Consider the following 17,455-nt stretch of genomic DNA (forward strand, 5'->3'; position numbering starts at 1 on the left):
AATGAAGATAAGCCAAGTCACCATATCCCCTGGGTCATCCTTCCCAAGGCACTCAACATTTACACACTTGAGGCGGGAATACACACGTACCAGGCCGAAGTGGAATATTGTGCTTTCATTTACAGTGAGAACTCAACCACCAACCAAAACCTAGACAGGACGAACAACAGGAGAGATTATACAGTTCACACACACAAAAAAACACAACTAACACGCAGCAAAGCCTTGTCTCTAACACCCCAAAACTCTCCTCTTTATCCTCCTCCGGCTCCACAATGATGGGCCCCGTCTGGTGGCTGGAGTTGTCCTTAAATGGTTCTGTCTGATGAGTTGATTGGCAGACTGATGATGAGGGAATAGGTAGGCAGGTTAGCAAGACAAAGGAGTTAATAGTGGACTTCAGTACCAAGCAGGAGAGGACCTACCAGACCCCTGTCATCAACAGGAGCCCAGTGGAGAGTAGACAGCTTCCTTGACCTCGGTGTTCACATAACGCAGGACCTGTCATGGTCCTGTCACATCAACACCGTGGTGAAAAAGGCCCAGCCCGGCAACCTCAGATGCCTGAGAGACTTTAGACTGCCCTCCAAGGTGCTCAGGAACTTCTACTCCTGCACCATAGAGAGCATCCTGATGGGAAACATCTCAACCTGGTTCGGGAACAACACCATGCAGGACAGGCGAGCCCTACAGAGGATGGTTCCATCAGCTGAACGAATCATCTGTACCAAGCTCCCTGACCTTCAATTCAATTCAATCTACAGCAAACGGTGCTGGACCAGGGCCAGGAAGACAGTGAAGGCCCTCAGCCACCCCAACAATGGACTCTTCTCTCTGCTGCGATCATGGAAGTGCTTCCACTCCCTGAAGTCCAACACTGACAGACCGAGGAGGAGCTTCAACCACAACACTGCATAGGACAAAACTCTAATACACTCCAGCACTTTCACTGACAATCACTTCTGGATTTTGCACAACCTCACTTTACACATTTGCACACCTTCACCCTACCTGTTACACATGTTTTATGTTTAAAAACATACATTTGTAATATTTGGTTATGTTTGCAATATTTGCGTATTTGTTTCACAGGTCTATAGCAGTCGCAAAAGCATTTCACTGCATATCATATCATATCATGACTGTATGTGACAAATTTAAAAAAAAAAAAAAAAAAATTTGAATATGGGGCGGAACCATCAATCCCAATCTCCACCCAGCAAACAGTCTAAAAGGGAAACACACAAAACACAAAGCACCCCTAAACCACTCTACGGCCCAAAGGACGTAACAAAAAGTTTTTCATAAAGAAAATTAATCTAAATAGGAACGTGATAGTGCATCAGCTAAAACATTGTCCAGTCCTCTCTTGTAGCGGATCTCCAGAACAAACCGCTTTAAATACAAGGATCAGCACAGGATGCATTGGGTTGTGTTCCTCATCCTAGAGAGAAACACAAGAGGGTTATGATTGGTGAACACAACAGGGACACTTCACTGTAGCACCCTCACGGAATGACGGAGGCACGAGATAGTCAAAAACTGCTCACAAAGAAAACAAAGAAAAACCTTGCATTAACACAAGTTCTTGCACACTTCCTCATACATATGAAACAATGCATTAATCACAAATAAAATATTTAAGTCAACAAACCTCGTGAGCTGATATCCATGAGAGGCTAAATAATTTCTTATGGCTGTAGTTCCTCTCAACATTACTTTGCTTATTTCCTCTGTCCTTTAACCTTTTATTTCTCCTTTCTTCAGTGGCGCCAATCTGCAGCAACGCGTGTGCAGACGGCACGGGTGCATATATGAAAAAAGGGTCGGCTGGAACCTTAACCCATAATAATTGTTCCGTCTTTAATTCACCACTAGATGGCGGAAAAAAACAGTAAACAGGATTGGCCATTCAAAGAACATTAAATGCAAATGACTGTTACACTTCACTTTTTTTTTTTTTAAATGACCTGGCAACCCGCCGCATCCCTCGCTTCAGTCAGTCCGGTGGCCGAACTCGCTATGACGTGGCAACACACCGCATTGCGAAATAAGCTATGACCTGGCAACACGCCGGGAAATTGGATAATGAATCCCCGCTTCTGTCAGTCAGTCCAGCGGCCGAACTCGTCATGACCTGGCAACCCGCCGCATCTCGCTTCAGTCCGTCCGTCCAGGGGCCGAACTCGCTATGACCTGGCAACCCGCCGCATCGGGAAATTGGATAATTAATCCCCGCTTCAGTCAGTCCATTCAGCTGTCGAACTCGCTATGACCTGGCAACCCACCGCATCGTCCGGTTGTTGAATTCACTATGACCTGGCAACACGCCGCATTGGGAAATTGGATAATTAATCCCCGCTTCAGTCAGTCCATTCAACTGTCGAACTCGCTATGACCTGGCAACCCGCCGCATCGGGAAATTGGATAATTAATCTCCGCTTCAGTCAGTCCATTCAGCTGTCGAACTCGCTATGACCTGGCAACCCACCGCATCGTCCGGTTGTTGAATTCGCTATGACCTGGCAACACGCCGCATTGGGAAATTGGATAATTAATCTCCGCTTCAGTCAGTTCGTCCGGCGGCCGAAATTGAATAATTAATCTCCGCTTCAGTCAGTCCGTCCGGCGGCCGAACTCGCCATGTTCTCCCCGCCGCTGTATAAACAGCGATACGAGTTCGTGGTTGAATTCGTAAAGAGTAACGACGTAAAGAGTGTAAGACGCTGCTAACTCGCTGCTAACTCGCTGCTAACTCGCTGCTAACTGCTCCGCGCTCCAGACTACAAGCTCTTCTTCTTCCCCGCTCTCAGGTTCTGGATGTCGGCTGTTCCAACCTCAGTCTCCTGCGCAGGCTGCGCTTCCTCCGCCACGTGGTGGAGCTGCTGGTCGGGCTGGACACCGACGCGTCCGCCGTCAGGAGGAGCATGTAGGTCAGTCGGATCCGGCTGCTGATGTCGCCGCGTCTCCATGTCGCTGTGTTCTGTGCAGGTTCACTTTATCCCCGTTCCCCGGAGACTACCTGCAGCCCGGAGAGCGCCCCCTGGCGGTGGAACTGTACCACGGCTCGGTGGTGGAGAGAGACCCCTGCACCAGGGGCTTCGACCTGGTCACCTGTGTGGAGCTGTAAGCAAAGGGGGGTTTTATACGAATATTTCAAAGAAAAGAGACGGGAAATTCCACCAGATTGGTTTTGGGTCCTGTTTTAATATAAAACTGCGGTGTGTCTGTTCCCGTGCGGTTCTGTGTTGGTGTTTGGGTCCGTATCACTTGCACGTCAAGCCTTGTGTGCTACAGCAGGGGCAGCGGTGGTCTAGTTGGGGGGCAGTGGTGGTCTAGCGGTTAAGGAAGCGGCCTCGTAATCAGAAGGTTGCCGGTTCGAATCCCGATCCGCCACTGAGCAAAGCACCGTCCCCACACACTGCTCCCCGGGCGCCTGCTCACTCAGGGTGATGGGTTAAATGCAGAGGACACATTTCACTGTGTGCACCGTGTGCTGTGCTGCTGTGTATCACATGTGACAATCGCTTCACTTTATAACATTTCGCAAAATTCTACTTCAATACATTTCAAATTTGGACGGTTGTGGAAACGTATTTAGTATGAGGAGAAGGTAGTTTGATGAATCTGTTCAGTATAAAAGCGTCCACAAGTGTGAAATGATGCCGTTGCAGGAAAAGCTCCCTGATTTGGAGAGACGCAGATCTTTTTATCTTCAGTTTTATTCCATGATGTAGAAAGTGTATAAAACCCATAAATGAATATGATTCAGCCCTTGCTTGTAGATAAGTGTGTGACGTTGAAGTGGTTTCCTCGCAGCGTGGAGCACCTGCCGCTGCCCGACGTGGACGTCTTCTCCGCGGTGCTTTTCGGCTACATGGCGCCCGCGTCCGTGATCGTCAGCACCCCGAATGCGGAGTTCAACCCCCTGTTACCCGGCGTGACCGCGTTCAGACACACGGACCACAAGTTCGAGTGGACCAGAGCCCAGTTCCAGGCCTGGTGAGTTCTGGGCCCTTCGGGCCCTTGTTTCTGCTGCCGGCGTTTCCTCACCGCGCTCCGTTTCAGGGCCAGAGACGCGTGCCGCACGTTCGGCTACGCGGTGGAGTTCACCGGCGTCGGCGAGGCCCCTCCCACACACGCACACGTCGGGTTCTGCACGCAGATCGGCGTGTTCCGGCGGGCGGAGGGACGAGGGGCTCCGGCGGACTGGAGGGCCCGAGAGGAACCGTCGGCGTACAAACTGGTACGAGACGCCGTCACACCGCTTCAATCCCCCCATCTGACCCACGGTGACGGTTCACTGTCCCCAGCTGTACCGCGTGGTGTACCCCAGCCTGAGGGACAACAACGTCATGCAGCGGGCGCTGGTGAACGAGGTGCTGTGCGCGGCGGAGCTGGCGTGGAGGGCGCGGCAGGAAGAGGCGGAGCCCGGCGGCGGCGAGCCCTACCGGCTGCGAGGCTGCGTGTGCGTGCCGCTGCGCCGCATCTGGTCCTGTCCCAGGATCCGGTCCCTGTGCCGGACGCTGCCGGAGCTGAGACGCGCCCTGCTGGACGGCCGGAGGGTCACTCTGACCCCGGACGGCCACGCCGTCGTCCTGCGGGACGTCCCCACCTAACCGGTCCACCAGCGCTGTGTTCTTTCCCAGATGGTTCTTCATCCAGGCTGGTTCCGGAATTTTCCCTGGATTGCTTGTGTATATGGTTTGGAATTTTGCGTAATACCGCGCTGACCGCATGTGTAGATGCTTGTGGTTCTCGGAATAAATAAACGAAGGAACGTGAGTGTTCCGTGGTTCCTTTATGAATCTTCTGAACAGAATCTCACGGGACGGCTTCCTTTTAACCTTGTTTTTATTGACCGTGTGGTAACAGTCAGATAAGACACTGAAGCACCATCACCACGAGAAGCCACCATCACACGGAACGTAGTGGGAACACGGAACCGGCCCAACTGGTCAAGAACAGGCATCACACTGGAGGAGTAATGATGGCAATACCAGGAAAAATGTCACGTTCAGCCCTTCATATTGTCCTGTATTCGTCCTTTTATATATATATATATACGCTATATTTAGAACACGTGAATGATGATTATGGCTGATAGCTGATGATCTAAAAAATGGTTCGATGACCACAAGATTGTAGATACTAGATTCAGACAGATTACTAAGGAACTGGACAGAGAACCAGTGAGTTCCACAGTGCATCCAGCCCAGAGAATCCACAGCAAAAAATATATAATCCCACTCTTTATAGTACATAATAATAAAAATGGCATATTGATATTCAATTAAACCCTGAAGCACTTAATAACAAAACACCATGTAAGCTTTAGACCTACATTTATATCGTCCTCCAGCCTGATCCATGTTCTGCTTCAGAAGATCCTTCAGAAATACAGCGGAAGATCTTTTTCAATTTCTCTCTCACACACACACACACACACACACACACACACACACACACCTTCACATTACAAACATTATAAAATATGCAGATATCAGCACAGTCACGTGTAACATGACCAGGAATAAATGAAGAGGAGATGATTACAGTATAGATGAACTGTCTTACAGTTATTAACATACTTAAAAACCACACACACCAACTCACACGTACGCTACTAAACACGGAGGCTCCGCCCCATTTTAGCACAAATTACACAATACAGAAAAAAAGAACGGTCAGAAATCCTGACACGCGAGCTGAGACTCTTCTTATGATTGCGTTCACAATGTAGTCCTCAAACGGGTCCTCTTGGCTCCGCTACATGGCGCTCCAGTCCCCAGCCCGCCCTTCATTTCATCCCGGCAAATAGGAAGAATTAGAGCTGGGGACGGAGGACTGGGACAGACCACAGACCAGCTGTGGCACCTGTACCAGTCAGCGCTTCATCACCACCTGCTCGTACGGCCCGGCGCCGACCCTGAAACGACACACAGCTCGGTTCAGCCGCCGGGAAGCCGACACGCCGGGCGCCGCGGGCGCAACGGAGCGACTCACCCGGCAGGCAGGTGGTGGCTGCCGAGAGCCGTGCTCCCCCCGGGACCCACGAACAAGCGCAGACCCTCCTCTGGAACACAAACACCATAATAATTACCATCACGTGACTGATGGGAGCGGCTTCAAGCATTCAAATGGGCTCTGGTTGCCGTGGTTACCTTCAGCACTGGAGTCGAGCATGCTGGGAGTGAAGTCCTGCGTCTGGAGGATCTTCTCCACCACGTCATCCGCGTCCACGCGTGTGGCGTCCACCCTCTTCAGCTGGGACTCCATAGAGTCCTGCTTTACTGGGTACCTGAGGAGACACGCGGTAAAAACGCGGTAAACACGCGGTAAACACACCGCCTTCTACAGCGACTTCACTGGTGTCGATATTTCGATTCTGCCGGCGAATACAGTGAACACTACAGCAATTTTCAGCAGGCACTGCAGTGGGCTACCCGGAGGACCCCATGTTTACATGAGGGACACGCCAAGCTTGCAAAGAAATGTGAAAATTTGGAGCTGTGTGTGGACGTCTATAGTGTCCTGTCCGTATGTAAATTATTTTTATTAAAATGTAAATTTCTTATTAAATGTTCCTTTGATTTGAAAGTTGAGTTCGGGTGATTCCTGAGGTTCAGGTTAGTGCCTGTAGAACGTGTAAAGAATGGCCGACGTTTCTGGCCAGATTACAGATAAAACTGGTCGTGTAAATACGTTTTACTTCTGCACCAATGTTTTCTTGGCTCAAAAACATTAAAATACATTTTTTTTCCATTTACTCATTTGTTATTATACACACACACACACACACACACACACACACACTCTTCCACAAGTACTACACACAGTTCTGCCAGGTCCCATGGAGATGGGGTACGATCCTTCAGTCTCTGCTTCAACTGGTCCCAGACCTGCTCTGTGGGGATCAGGTCAGGGGACATTGATGGCCCCTCATACCATATGAAGAACTCCCAACTTCCTGAAGTCGAGCTGTGACAATTCTGCCACGATGTGGTGGAGCTTCATCCTCCATGAACAGAAAGTTGGCGGAATTGGGGGATGATGATGGGTTCTATGATGTCTCTGAGGTGAGAACGTGCAGTGACTGAGCCATGTACAATAACCACATGTGTTTTGTGCTGACTGGTGATTCCTGCCCAGACTGTTGCACCTCCTCCACCAAAGCAAACTCTGGGGACCATGTTGACCTCAGCACATCGCTCACCTCACCTTCTCCACCAAGCAGAGAACAGGGCGGTAGACAACTGCTGCATTGTCCAGGTCACATGACGCAAGTCAGTCTTGATGCAAGTCTGCTGATGACACTTGTAGACGCACCAAGTTCACGAGCAACATCTGCCTGCCTGTGACCGACCCGAAGGCGCCATGGCCAGGTGACACTGCTCGTCCGTTAAGTGACGTCGTGTGTTCGTGGCTGTTTGAATGATGAACTTGGAACTTACTGACGATACCAGCTTTTTGAAAGTGATGCCACATTGAGTTTGTCTCTCGGTATTGTCCCCAATATAAGGTACACCAGTACGCAATGAGACCATCACATGCAAAACACAAATTGATGTGTGTCTATCACCCCAATACAATTACCTCCCTATCACAAAAACGTCTGAAACAAACACCGTATGTACGAGTCTCTCGTTCAGTTATCTCTAACTTATTGTGAGTAGTGTGTGTGTGTATATATAAATCGAAATTTGTGTATCGTGAATTTCTACAGTTTTACAGGCTGCAACACACACACCTGCTCGTGCCCCGTTCGGGCGTTCCCGTCTGCTGCGGAGGCTCGCTGGGCTCTGGAATGCTGGCGATGCCGGTGGACGTGCTGCCCACCGACGTGCTCCTCCGGTGGGTGCTGTCGGAGACAGACGAGGACCGGGAGTGTCCTGTACTGTACCCTACAACAGAGACGCAGGACAACATGACCCGCGCTGCGCCACTCCGTACATTAACCCCTCTCATATACAGCTCAGTTCAGCTTCTACAAACAGCACAATAAACACAACGACCCCACACACACACACACACACACACACACACACACACACACACACAACACACACACAACACAGCATTACATTCACACACACACACACACACACACACAACACAACACAGCATTACCTTCACACTCACACACACAACACAGCATTACCTTCACACACACACACACACACACACACACACACAACACAGCATTACCTTCACACTCACACACACACAACACAGCATTACCTTCACACACACACACACACACACACACACACACACACACACACACACACAACACAGCATTACCTTCACACACACACACACAACACAGCATTACCTTCACACTCACACACACAACACAGCATTACCCTTCACACACACACACACACACACACACACACACAACACAGCATTACCTTCACACACACACACACACAACACAGCATTACCTTCACACACACACACACACACAACACACACACACACACACACACAACACAGCATTACCTTCACACTCACACACACACAACACAGCATTACCTTCACACACACACACACACACACACACAACACAGCATTACCTTCACACTCACACACACAACACAGCATTACCTTCACACACACACACACACACACACACACACACACACACACACACAACACAGCATTACCTTCACACTCACACACTCACACACACAACACAGCATTACCTTCACACTCACACATACCAAGGTGCCAGGGAGCAAAGCACCGTCCCCACACACTGCTCCCCAGGCGCCTGTCATGTGTATCACAATGACAATCACTTCACACACACACACACACACACACACTCTCTCTCTCTCAGAAATAAAGTGCTGCAGGAAGGTCGAGTCTCAAATTGCACCAGTGAAACAGAAATATGACTCAGCATTAAAAAAAAAAAGCGGATCCTGAAACATGAACCCACAGAACTAAATAAAACGAAATTACAGGATCATAAATAAAATAAAGGACGTCCCCATCATTAAATCTGAGGTACATCTGATGGCCAGAGACGGTGGTCCTGCAGAATCACACACACCCCTACCGGTCTTAAAATAAAAAAAATAATAAAATAAAAAATTGAAGTGAAGTGAATGTCATTGTGACACACAGCAGCACAGCACACGGTGCACACAGTGAAATTTGTCCTCTGTATTTAACCCATCACCCTTGGTGAGCAGTGGGCACCATGACAGGTGCCCGGGGAGCAGCGTGTGGGGACGGTGCTTTGCTCAGTGGCACCTTGGCAGATCGGGATTCGAACCGGCAACCTTCTGATTACGGGGCCGCTTCTATAACCGCTAGACCACCACTGCCCAGTTCAGCTTTTGGGGCAGCGGTTAAGGAATATAAAGAAATGTAATATAAAGTATTGGTTGTAGAATAGGTTGAAACCTCGACTCCATCTCTCACATCACGGCACGTACATCCACACAGGAACCAAAACCCTCGCGGGGAATAAAGACGCGTAAATACACATCAGGTTTTGGCTACTGCACCTGACACTTTGGACTGCTGACTGGCGTAGCTGGACGTCCTGGAGTGACCGACGGCCCCTGCGTCCTCCGGAAGAGACGCCCCCCTGAATGCAGCCTCTGTGGCGGGAGACAGTGGGATAGAAATGATTAGTTATATAAAAAACTATTCACGTTTTACAGCCTACGCTTGTTCCTTAAACTTAGCGACATCCCAGAATTACACATGGAGACTCTGATCTGGTTACCATGACAATTAGCAAGGTGGTTCCTACGTATGATCTCTCTTCAAAGAGACCTGCACATTAATAATAAATCATACGGTAAAACCAGCTTCACAACCAGAGCGACTGCAACTCGGGTAAAACTCTCCGTGTTGCTATGGCAACCCAGAGCTGAAACGCTGAATTATACAGTAAAGAAAGACGCTTCAGACGCTTCGTGGAAATGATGGATATCACAGAGGGAGGGAGTGTAAATAATGACCTTAATTAAGGTCATTAATTAAGAAAACATCAAAACTGCCTTGGTGGGGTCACATATATTGGGGGCAGCGGTGGCCTAGTGGTTAAGGAAGCGGCCCCGTAATAAGAAGGTTGCCAGTTTGAATCCCGAGCCGTCCCCACACGCTGCTCCCCGGGCGCCTGTCATGGTGTCCACTGCTCACTCAGGGTGATGGTTAAACGCAGAGGACACATTTCACTGTGTGCACCGTGTGCTGTGCTGCTGTGCATCACATGTGACAGTCACTTCACTTTAAGACCAACTCACCTGAGATGGCCAGGTAGGGTTTCTGCGAGTCCCCGCCTCTTCTGTCCTCTAAGAGGCCCTCTGCGTCCCCCTGAATCCCCACCACCGTGGCTGTGGACGGCGGCCTGTGGAACACACGCCCGCGTCAGATCTGCACCACTGTCCTACCTGGTGAAGCTCACTTTCCACCTGGAGCTCTGGAGAGGCTGAAGAGGAGGAAGAAGGGCCTCACCACGATGGTCTAACATCTAACACACAAAGAAAGACGGACGAGTGAGATCTGGGGTGTGCGTTTCCTAGATTCTCCCACAGCGCTCCACCGGCTTCCTGTAGCTGACCGAGGTCCCTCAGATCCATCAACACTGCTCCATCACTGCTCCACTGGTACCACCATCTCTCGATCATCCAGACTCTTCTCCGTCTTGGAGATGAGGTGGTAGAACCAACTTCCACTACACGTTCTAACACCACTAATGATCTAAAAACCTTCCTTTCTAGGAAATGTAGATTTATTATGGATTCTGCGTTATTAAACTAATAGTTTTTACAGATTGGGTCCTAGTGAACCAAATGAGAGATTTTAAACACAAAGTCACTCTGGAAAAGAATAAAAAATAAAACCGTTGTGATTCACCGCAGCACAGCACATGAAACGGTGACACGTGTCCTCTGTATTTAACCATCACTCTTGGTGAGCAGTGACGGTACCTTCAGTGGCACCTTTACTGCTTGGGATTCGAACCGACAACCTTCTGATTACTGGTTACCCGCTGGGCCACCCTGTCCCCCAGCGAGGTCGTAGTTCTCTGCTGACCTCACTACAGAATACGCTGGACAGCACCTCCCGGTGGACTAAACTTGTATAGATAAATATTGATACGTGATGTCGCTGTATCAATACAATATCGGCACCTAAAATATCGCAGGATATTGCTGTATCGGTATTTTTTAACACCACTATCAGATCTTGTCATTTCATCAACACGTGTCACTTTCTGCACCATCTGAGAAGATGCTTGCCAGGTCTCAAGTCCCATCTGGAGAAGAACGGCACGTTGGAGTTTTACGTCCTGGACACTTACGTTTTAAAGCAGGGGTCTCCTGACATGAGCTGAGTGCTGATGACCACCTGAACACGGGGGACATGAGAGCTGTGAGATACCTCCTCTAGCAAACCACACACTTCTGTATACATGTGAGTGTGTGAATGTGTGTACCTTCAGGATGGAGTTGTCCTGCCGTGTGTTCTTGGTGTCGTAACCCTCCAGGAGGCACCTGCGGGTGGTGCTGCCCGAACCTGCAAACTCGGCCAGGTTCAGGTCAGCAAAGCCCAGCTGACGATGACGGTGAAGAAACGGTCCATTTCAGCAAAACATGTTAAAATGAGTGAAGGATGAAGAAGCGGCCATGACGGTTCATACCTTGGCAAACGTCTTCCCACCTTTCAGCTCCTGCAACGTAAAAAAGAAAAAAAAGAACAACTTAAAAAGTGCTTCTATGCTGTCGATGTTTACACCTGAAGGTGTGTGTGTGTGTGTGTGTGTGTGTCATACCTTCCTAACAGACACCCGACACACACACGGGTCCAGGACACCAGTACCAGCACTGGCGCTCATCTTGCAGGGGAAGGAGAATCGCTTCTTCCACCGTACACAGTTCGCCTGTACCGTCTCCCTACACACACACACACACACACACACACACACATGACTCATTCATACAGGAAAACTAGAAGCTAGTGACACACACTCGCCCACACACTCAAACTTTATTTTCCTGCCCGAGAAACCAGCAAAAATTCCCCTGTTGCTATGGGAACACTTTTACAAAACACACACACACTGTGAGAGAGTGGGCGTGTGTGAGAGTGGGCCTGTCTGTGTGTGTGTGTGTGTGTGTGTGTGTGTGTGTGTGAGAGTGGGCGTGTGTGGGTCTGTGTGTGAGTGTGTGAGAGTGGGCGTGTCTGTGTGTGTGAGAGAGTGGGCGTGTCTGTGTGTGTGTAAGAGAGTGGGCGTGTCTGTGTGAGAGTGGGCATGTCTGTGTGTGTGTGTGAGAGTGGGCGTGTCTGTGTGTGTGTGTGAGAGAGAGTGGGCGTGTCTGTGTGTGTGAGAGAGAGTGGGCGTGTCTGTGTGTGTGTGTGTGTGAGAGTGGACGTGTCTGTGTGTGTGTAAGAGAGTGGGCGTGTCTGTGTGTGTGTGAGAGTGGACGTGTCTGTGTGTGTGTAAGAGAGTGGGCGTGTCTGTGTGAGAGTGGGCATGTCTGTGTGTGTGTGTGAGAGTGGGCGTGTCTGTGTGTGTGTGTGTGTGTGAGAGAGTGGGCGTGTCTGTGTGTGTGTGAGAGAGAGTGGGCGTGTCTGTGTGTGTGAGAGAGAGTGGGCGTGTCTGTGTGTGTGTGTGTGTGAGAGTGGACGTGTCTGTGTGTGTGTAAGAGAGTGGGCGTGTCTGTGTGAGAGTGGGCATGTCTGTGTGTGTGTGTGAGAGTGGGCGTGTCTGTGTGTGTGTGTGTGTGTGTGAGAGTGGACGTGTCTGTGTGTGTGAGTGGGCGTGTCTGTGTGTGTGTGGGCGTGTCTGTGTGTGTGTGTGTGGTGGGGCGTGTCTGTGTGTGTGTGTGTGAGTGGCCGTGTCTGTGTGTGTGTGTGTGTGTGTGAGTGGGCGTGCCTGTGTGTGTGTGTGTACATTTACATTTACATTTCCAGCATTTATCAGACGCCCTTATCCAGAGCGACTTACAATCAGTAGTTACAGGGACAGTCTCCCTGGAGCAATTTAGGGTTAAGTGTCTTGCTCAGGGACACGATGGTTGTAAGTGGGATTTGAACCTGGGTCTTCTGGTTCATAGACGAGTGTCTTACCCACTAGGCCACTACCACCCATGAGAGTGGGCGTGTCTGTGTGTGTGAGAGTGGGCGTGTGTGTGTGTGTGTGTGTGTGTGAGAGTGGGCGTGTGTGTGTGTGTGTGTGTGTGTGAAGAGTGGGGCGTGTGGTGTGTGTGTGTGTGTGTGTGAGAGTGGGCGTGTGTGTGTGTGTGTGTGTGTGTGTGTGAGAGTGGGCATGTGTGTGTGTGTGTGTGTGTGTGTGTGAGAGTGGGCGTGTGTGTGTGTGTGTGTGTGTGTGGTGAGAGTGGGCGTGTGTGTGTGTGTGTGTGTGTGTGTGAGAGTGGGCGTGTGTGTGTGTGTGTGGTGTGTGTGTGTGTGAGTGGGCGTGTGTGTGTGTGTGTGTGGTGAGAGTGGGCATGAAAGTGTGTTTTCTGTTTCTAAAACCAGGTTTTAAACCTTAAACACACACAGTCGTTCTGTCATATAGATGCTGGTAGATGTTCCGCTGTTCCCCCTACACAGTACCATGGCTGCCGTGGCAACCACTGCCCATGGAAACCCCCAGCTTGCCGTTTCCATGACAACACTAAATTTAGAGCCCTGAAATTCGAGGCGCCCTCACATCCCTGCCAGCAGGTCACCAAAAGCCACCAGACGCTGGCCGTGTGTCACCAGGAGACTTCAAAGGTCACCTGGTAAAGGTCGCAGCCCCCGGGGCAATGACCCCTGAACCCCATCTTTCCTCTAAACGTTCTTCAAAATGCAACAACACTGTGTTGTTCCGCCGCCTCACAGCAGGAAGCTGTGTTCCAGAACATGCCGCACAGTCCCAGCAGTGTCTAGAACCTCAAACGGAACCGAAATAATTCCAAATACCGCCGAGGCGTCACTGAGGTCCAAGACGGATCAGAAAGCCGCATCTTCTGTCCTCTGAAGACGTGACCACGGTGTCCAGGCCTGTCTCAGAGCGGCGAGGACGAGCATTCACGTGGACTCACCACAGTGATGTCCAACATGCTCACAATCACACACAACCGGTCCCCAGACAAACACACCATCATACACACTCATTATATATAAATATCTAAACGTCATACACACAAATATGCAGTTTATTTCCGGGGTAATATTATTATTCTTATAATCATGTCGGAGATTAGCATGGAGCATGTCCCGCTGTCCTCACCGGCTCGACTCCTCCGAGAAGCCGCCGTCCAGCAGGCGGACCTTGCAGAACAGGACCCCGTTGACGACGGGGACGGAGGACAGCTCGTCCAGCTCGAAGTCCACCCGGAACTTGAATTTCTTCTTCTTCATCATGACGGCTCCGTGTGGCGGGAAAGCGCGGGGACGCGGCGCGAGGCTCCCGCCTTCTGTTCGGCGGCGTGATGACGTCAGGCGCGCGGCCGTCAGGCGGCGAGCTGGGCGCGTTCGCGAGGATCAGAACCCGAATCATCAGGCGCAGTTCAACATTAAGGCTCGTACTTTATTATATTGGTTTATTTGGGGCAGCGCCGGGGGGACGTCACTTTCACCCCACCTGACAGTGGTCGCAATGTTCTGGCTTATGACGTTTAACAGCCGAAAACCTGTCATATGTACCGATATGTTCTCCTCTACAGGGTGTGTGTGTAGGTGTGTGTGTGTATGTATATTACAGCGCCAGTGGCGCCAGAGAGACTATAAATCCGGATCTATAAAGATGGTAAACATGGTGAAACCGCAACGAAGCGAACGTTCCATTAAGTAAAAATGTACTTTTATTTTCAGGCTTCTTTTATTAATATATATTTATATATGGAGAGAGAGAGAGAACAGGGCGTGGTTACAGGGTAGAGAGAGGGAGAGGGGCGTGGTTACAGGATAGAGAGAGGGGCGTGGTTACAGGGCGTGGACAGATAGAGAGAGAACAGGGCGTGGTTACAGGGTAGAGAGAGAGAGAGAGAGAACAGGGCGTGTCCTGCCACCCCGAGGAACGGAGAAGTGACCCCCGTTCCTCTCTTTGGAAGCCGGGAAGTTTGTGTGTGATGAAGTAGGAATAATCTGGAAGTATAACAAGTATAAAACGCGCCGCCATGTTCCTCACGGCGCGGAGTCTCTTCATGTCCGACGCGCACTGCGCCTCCGACGCGGCGTCCCGCTCCTACGCGGAGCTGTTCGCCCAGCTGGACACCGACCGGGACGGAAAGATCGACGTGGCCGAGCTGAAGGCGGGTCTGGCGGGGATGGGATTCACCGCAGAGGCCGGGGACGCGCAGGTAGAGGCCGAGTTCTGGATCTGCTCAGAAAAGGACATTTTACACACACACACACACATACATATACACACACTGACATACACACACTCACATATATACACATTCATATAAACACTCACACACATACACACACACACTTACATATATACACACTCACATACACACACTCACATATATACACATTCATATAAACACTCACACATATACACACACACACACTCACATACAAACACATACACACTCACACATACATATACACACACACATACACACACTCATACATATACACACTCACATATATACACATTCATATAAACACACACATACACACACACACTCACATACACACTCACATACACACACTCATACATACACACACACACACACCCTGCATTCTTCTGCACATAGTCATTCGAGGATCCACACACACACCCTTCACTACTCACCTGGACCTGCACACGTCACGTCCTCCTCACTGCATGATGAAAATGCCTCATTTCAGGTACGGACGTCGTGTCTTTTTTTTACTTGACAGAGAATCGTTACCATGGGCGATACTGACCGCGACTCGGGCCTGGACCTGAACGAATTCTCGCAGTACCTGCAGGAGCACGAGAAGAAGCTCCGACTGACGTTCAAGAGCTTGGACAAGAACAACGACGGTAGGAGCATCACCGTAAAACAAAACGCCATCCAACACGACACTCCTCACTCTGCACCGACACGCCCATCTTTCTCCCCCTGTACACTGACCACGCCCACTACAACACCTTCATGCAGACAAAGAGAGAAGGATCTTCTAGTCTCACTGTCGACGGCAGAGCACCAAAACGTCTATTAAAAACCGTGTATTAAAAAACACGTATTAATCGTGTATTAAAAAAACGTGTATTAAAAACCTCATATTAATCGTGTATTAAAAAAGTGTATTAAAAAACACGTATTAATCGTGTATTAAAAACCGTGTATTAAAAACCGTGTATTAAAAACACGTATTAATCATATATTAAAAACCGTGTATTAAAAAACACGTATTAATCATGTATTAAAAAACACGTATTAATCATGTATTAAAAACACGTATTAATCGTGTATTAAAAAACCGTGTATTAAAAACCGCATATTAATCGTGTATTAAAAAAGTGTATTAAAAACACGTATTAATCATGTATTAAAAACCGTGTATTAAAAACACGTATTAATCATGTATTAAAAACATGTATTAATCATGTATTAAAAACACGTATTAAAAACACGTATTAATCGTGTATTAAAAACACGTATTAAAAACACATATTAATCGTGTATTAAAAACCGTGTATTAAAAACACGTATTAATCGTGTATTAAAAACACGTATTAAAAACACGTATTAATCGTGTATTAAAAAACCGTGTATTAAAAACCGCATATTAATCGTGTATTAAAAAAGTGTATTAAAAACACGTATTAATCATGTATTAAAAACCGTGTATTAAAAACACGTATTAATCATGTATAAAAACATGTATTAATCATGTATTAAAAACACGTATTAAAAAACACGTATTAATCGTGTATTAAAAACACGTATTAAAAACACATATTAATCGTGTATTAAAAACCGTGTATTAAAAACACGTATTAATCGTGTATTAAAAACCGTGTATTAAAAACACGTATTAATCGTGTATTAAAAAACCGTGTATTAAAAACCGCATATTAATCGTGTATTAAAAAAGTGTATTAAAAACACGTATTAATCATGTATTAAAAACCGTGTATTAAAAACACGTATTAATCATGTATTAAAAACATGTATTAATCATGTATTAAAAACACGTATTAAAAACACGTATTAATCGTGTATTAAAAACACGTATTAAAAACACATATTAATCGTGGTATTAAAACCGTGTATTAAAAACACGTATTAATCGTGTATTAAAAACCGTGTATTAAAAACACGTATAATCGTGGTATTAAAAACACGTATTAAAAAACCGTATTAATCGTGTATTAAAAAACGTGTATTAAAAAACCATATTAATCGTGTATTAAAAACCGTGTATTAAAAATGCGTAATAATCAGATGTTTTCCCACAGGCTCCATCGACTTTATGGAAATCAAGCAGTCGCTTGCTGACCTGGGTATAA

General features: G+C 48.3%; 3 protein-coding genes across 5 annotated transcripts; 2 read left to right on the plus strand and 1 right to left on the minus strand.

Moving 5' to 3' along the window:
• The first annotated feature begins 2,383 nt into the window (after positions 1–2,383).
• henmt1 (HEN methyltransferase 1) lies at positions 2,384–5,046 on the plus strand. 2 transcript variants are annotated; one of them, XM_028967829.1, is made up of 6 exons: positions 2,384–2,718; positions 2,814–2,929; positions 2,992–3,126; positions 3,820–4,002; positions 4,069–4,246; positions 4,314–4,699. In XM_028967829.1, the coding sequence occupies exons 1-6, from the start codon at positions 2,644–2,646 to the stop codon at positions 4,617–4,619; spliced, it is 993 nt and encodes a 330-aa protein (XP_028823662.1). In that variant the 5' UTR covers positions 2,384–2,643; the 3' UTR covers positions 4,620–4,699. The 2 variants fall into 2 exon arrangements, with proteins under 2 accessions (XP_028823662.1, XP_028823661.1); XM_028967828.1 differs by having other exon boundaries at positions 4,069–5,046.
• Positions 4,837–14,461, minus strand: LOC114781124 (protein FAM102B-like). 2 transcript variants are annotated; one of them, XR_003747537.1, is made up of 12 exons: positions 14,249–14,461; positions 11,801–11,921; positions 11,669–11,698; positions 11,465–11,581; positions 11,330–11,376; positions 10,269–10,372; positions 9,522–9,617; positions 7,751–7,904; positions 6,165–6,301; positions 6,007–6,076; positions 5,345–5,929; positions 4,837–4,976 (listed from the first exon to the last, which is right to left on the minus strand). XR_003747537.1 is itself a non-coding variant. In XM_028967830.1 (11 exons), exons 1-11 carry the CDS (start codon positions 14,380–14,382, stop codon positions 5,887–5,889), a joined length of 1,053 nt encoding a protein of 350 aa, XP_028823663.1. In that variant the 5' UTR covers positions 14,383–14,461; the 3' UTR covers positions 4,837–5,886. The 2 variants fall into 2 exon arrangements, 1 of the variants encoding a protein (XP_028823663.1); XM_028967830.1 differs by having other exon boundaries at positions 4,837–5,929.
• Positions 14,430–17,451, plus strand: LOC114781167 (calcium-binding mitochondrial carrier protein SCaMC-1-like; the record flags this gene model as incomplete). The annotated part of the gene is made up of 3 exons (XM_028967899.1): positions 14,430–15,320; positions 15,856–15,982; positions 17,405–17,451. Coding segments are annotated over exons 1-3 (357 nt in total), but the record flags the coding sequence as incomplete, so codon positions are not given.
• Between the last annotated feature and the right edge of the window lie 4 nt (positions 17,452–17,455).

This window comes from Denticeps clupeoides, unplaced genomic scaffold (assembly GCF_900700375.1).
Source record: "Denticeps clupeoides unplaced genomic scaffold, fDenClu1.1, whole genome shotgun sequence".
Lineage (NCBI taxonomy): Eukaryota > Metazoa > Chordata > Actinopteri > Clupeiformes > Denticipitidae > Denticeps > Denticeps clupeoides.

What these genes read in the sequence shown, in the direction of transcription:
- henmt1 (XM_028967828.1), top strand. Translation starts at nt 2,644, where the DNA reads ATGTTCTCCCCGCCGCTGTATAAACAGCGATACGAGTTCGTGGTTGAA. An exon ending in AGAGTAACGACGTAAAGAGT is followed by an intron (nt 2,719 to 2,813) that starts GTAAGACGCTGC and finishes CCCCGCTCTCAG; the next exon opens with GTTCTGGATGTCGGCTGTTC. An exon ending in TCCGCCGTCAGGAGGAGCAT is followed by an intron (nt 2,930 to 2,991) that starts GTAGGTCAGTCG and finishes TGTTCTGTGCAG; the next exon opens with GTTCACTTTATCCCCGTTCC.
- LOC114781124 (XM_028967830.1), bottom strand. Translation starts at nt 14,382, where the DNA reads ATGATGAAGAAGAAGAAATTCAAGTTCCGGGTGGACTTCGAGCTGGAC. An exon ending in GGAGACCCCTGCTTTAAAAC is followed by an intron (nt 10,373 to 11,329) that starts GTAAGTGTCCAG and finishes TGTGTTCCACAG; the next exon opens with GCCGCCGTCCACAGCCACGG. An exon ending in AGCCACCACCTGCCTGCCGG is followed by an intron (nt 5,930 to 6,006) that starts GTGAGTCGCTCC and finishes GTGTCGTTTCAG; the next exon opens with GGTCGGCGCCGGGCCGTACG.